The sequence below is a fragment of the Nestor notabilis genome, unplaced genomic scaffold, assembly GCF_000696875.1.
Source record: "Nestor notabilis isolate BGI_N333 unplaced genomic scaffold, ASM69687v1 scaffold28304, whole genome shotgun sequence".
NCBI lineage: Eukaryota > Metazoa > Chordata > Aves > Psittaciformes > Psittacidae > Nestor > Nestor notabilis.
The window spans coordinates 7,990-8,273 of record NW_009926492.1 but is presented as its reverse complement, the minus strand read 5'-3'; the positions used below and the strand labels follow the sequence as shown (position 1 = coordinate 8,273).

The 284-nt window shown below is 37.7% G+C and overlaps 1 protein-coding gene across 1 annotated transcript in view; it reads right to left on the bottom strand.

Moving 5' to 3' along the window:
- Nucleotides 1-284, bottom strand: part of TMCO4 (transmembrane and coiled-coil domains 4) — a gene marked incomplete at its 3' end in the record, with an annotated part of 28,831 nt that overhangs the window by 23,631 nt on the left and 4,916 nt on the right. The window contains exon 3 of the mRNA XM_010013563.1: nucleotides 134-161. Coding sequence (XP_010011865.1) covers nucleotides 134-161 — 28 coding nt within the window. The remainder of the gene's footprint in view (nucleotides 1-133; nucleotides 162-284) is intronic.

Here is a 284-nt window from a genome sequence, read left to right as displayed (position 1 = left end):
AGTGTGCTGCTTTTGCCAGAAAGGAAGCTGAGATTAAACAGGATGGTACTTTGAGTTTTTTGAGCATTTTAAAGTACTAGATGTAAACTCATCTACATTATTGGTACAAAGAGCAAGTGCTAAGTGAACTTACCATCTCTGAGAGAGAAGGATAGAAGGTCCTAAAAGGAAAAAGAGAATATTCAAGTTAAAACTGATGATGTATGTGTGGAGGCATGAAAACCCATTGAACTATGATTCAATTACTGCAGCATGACAGCTCATCAATATGGGAAGCCAGCAAG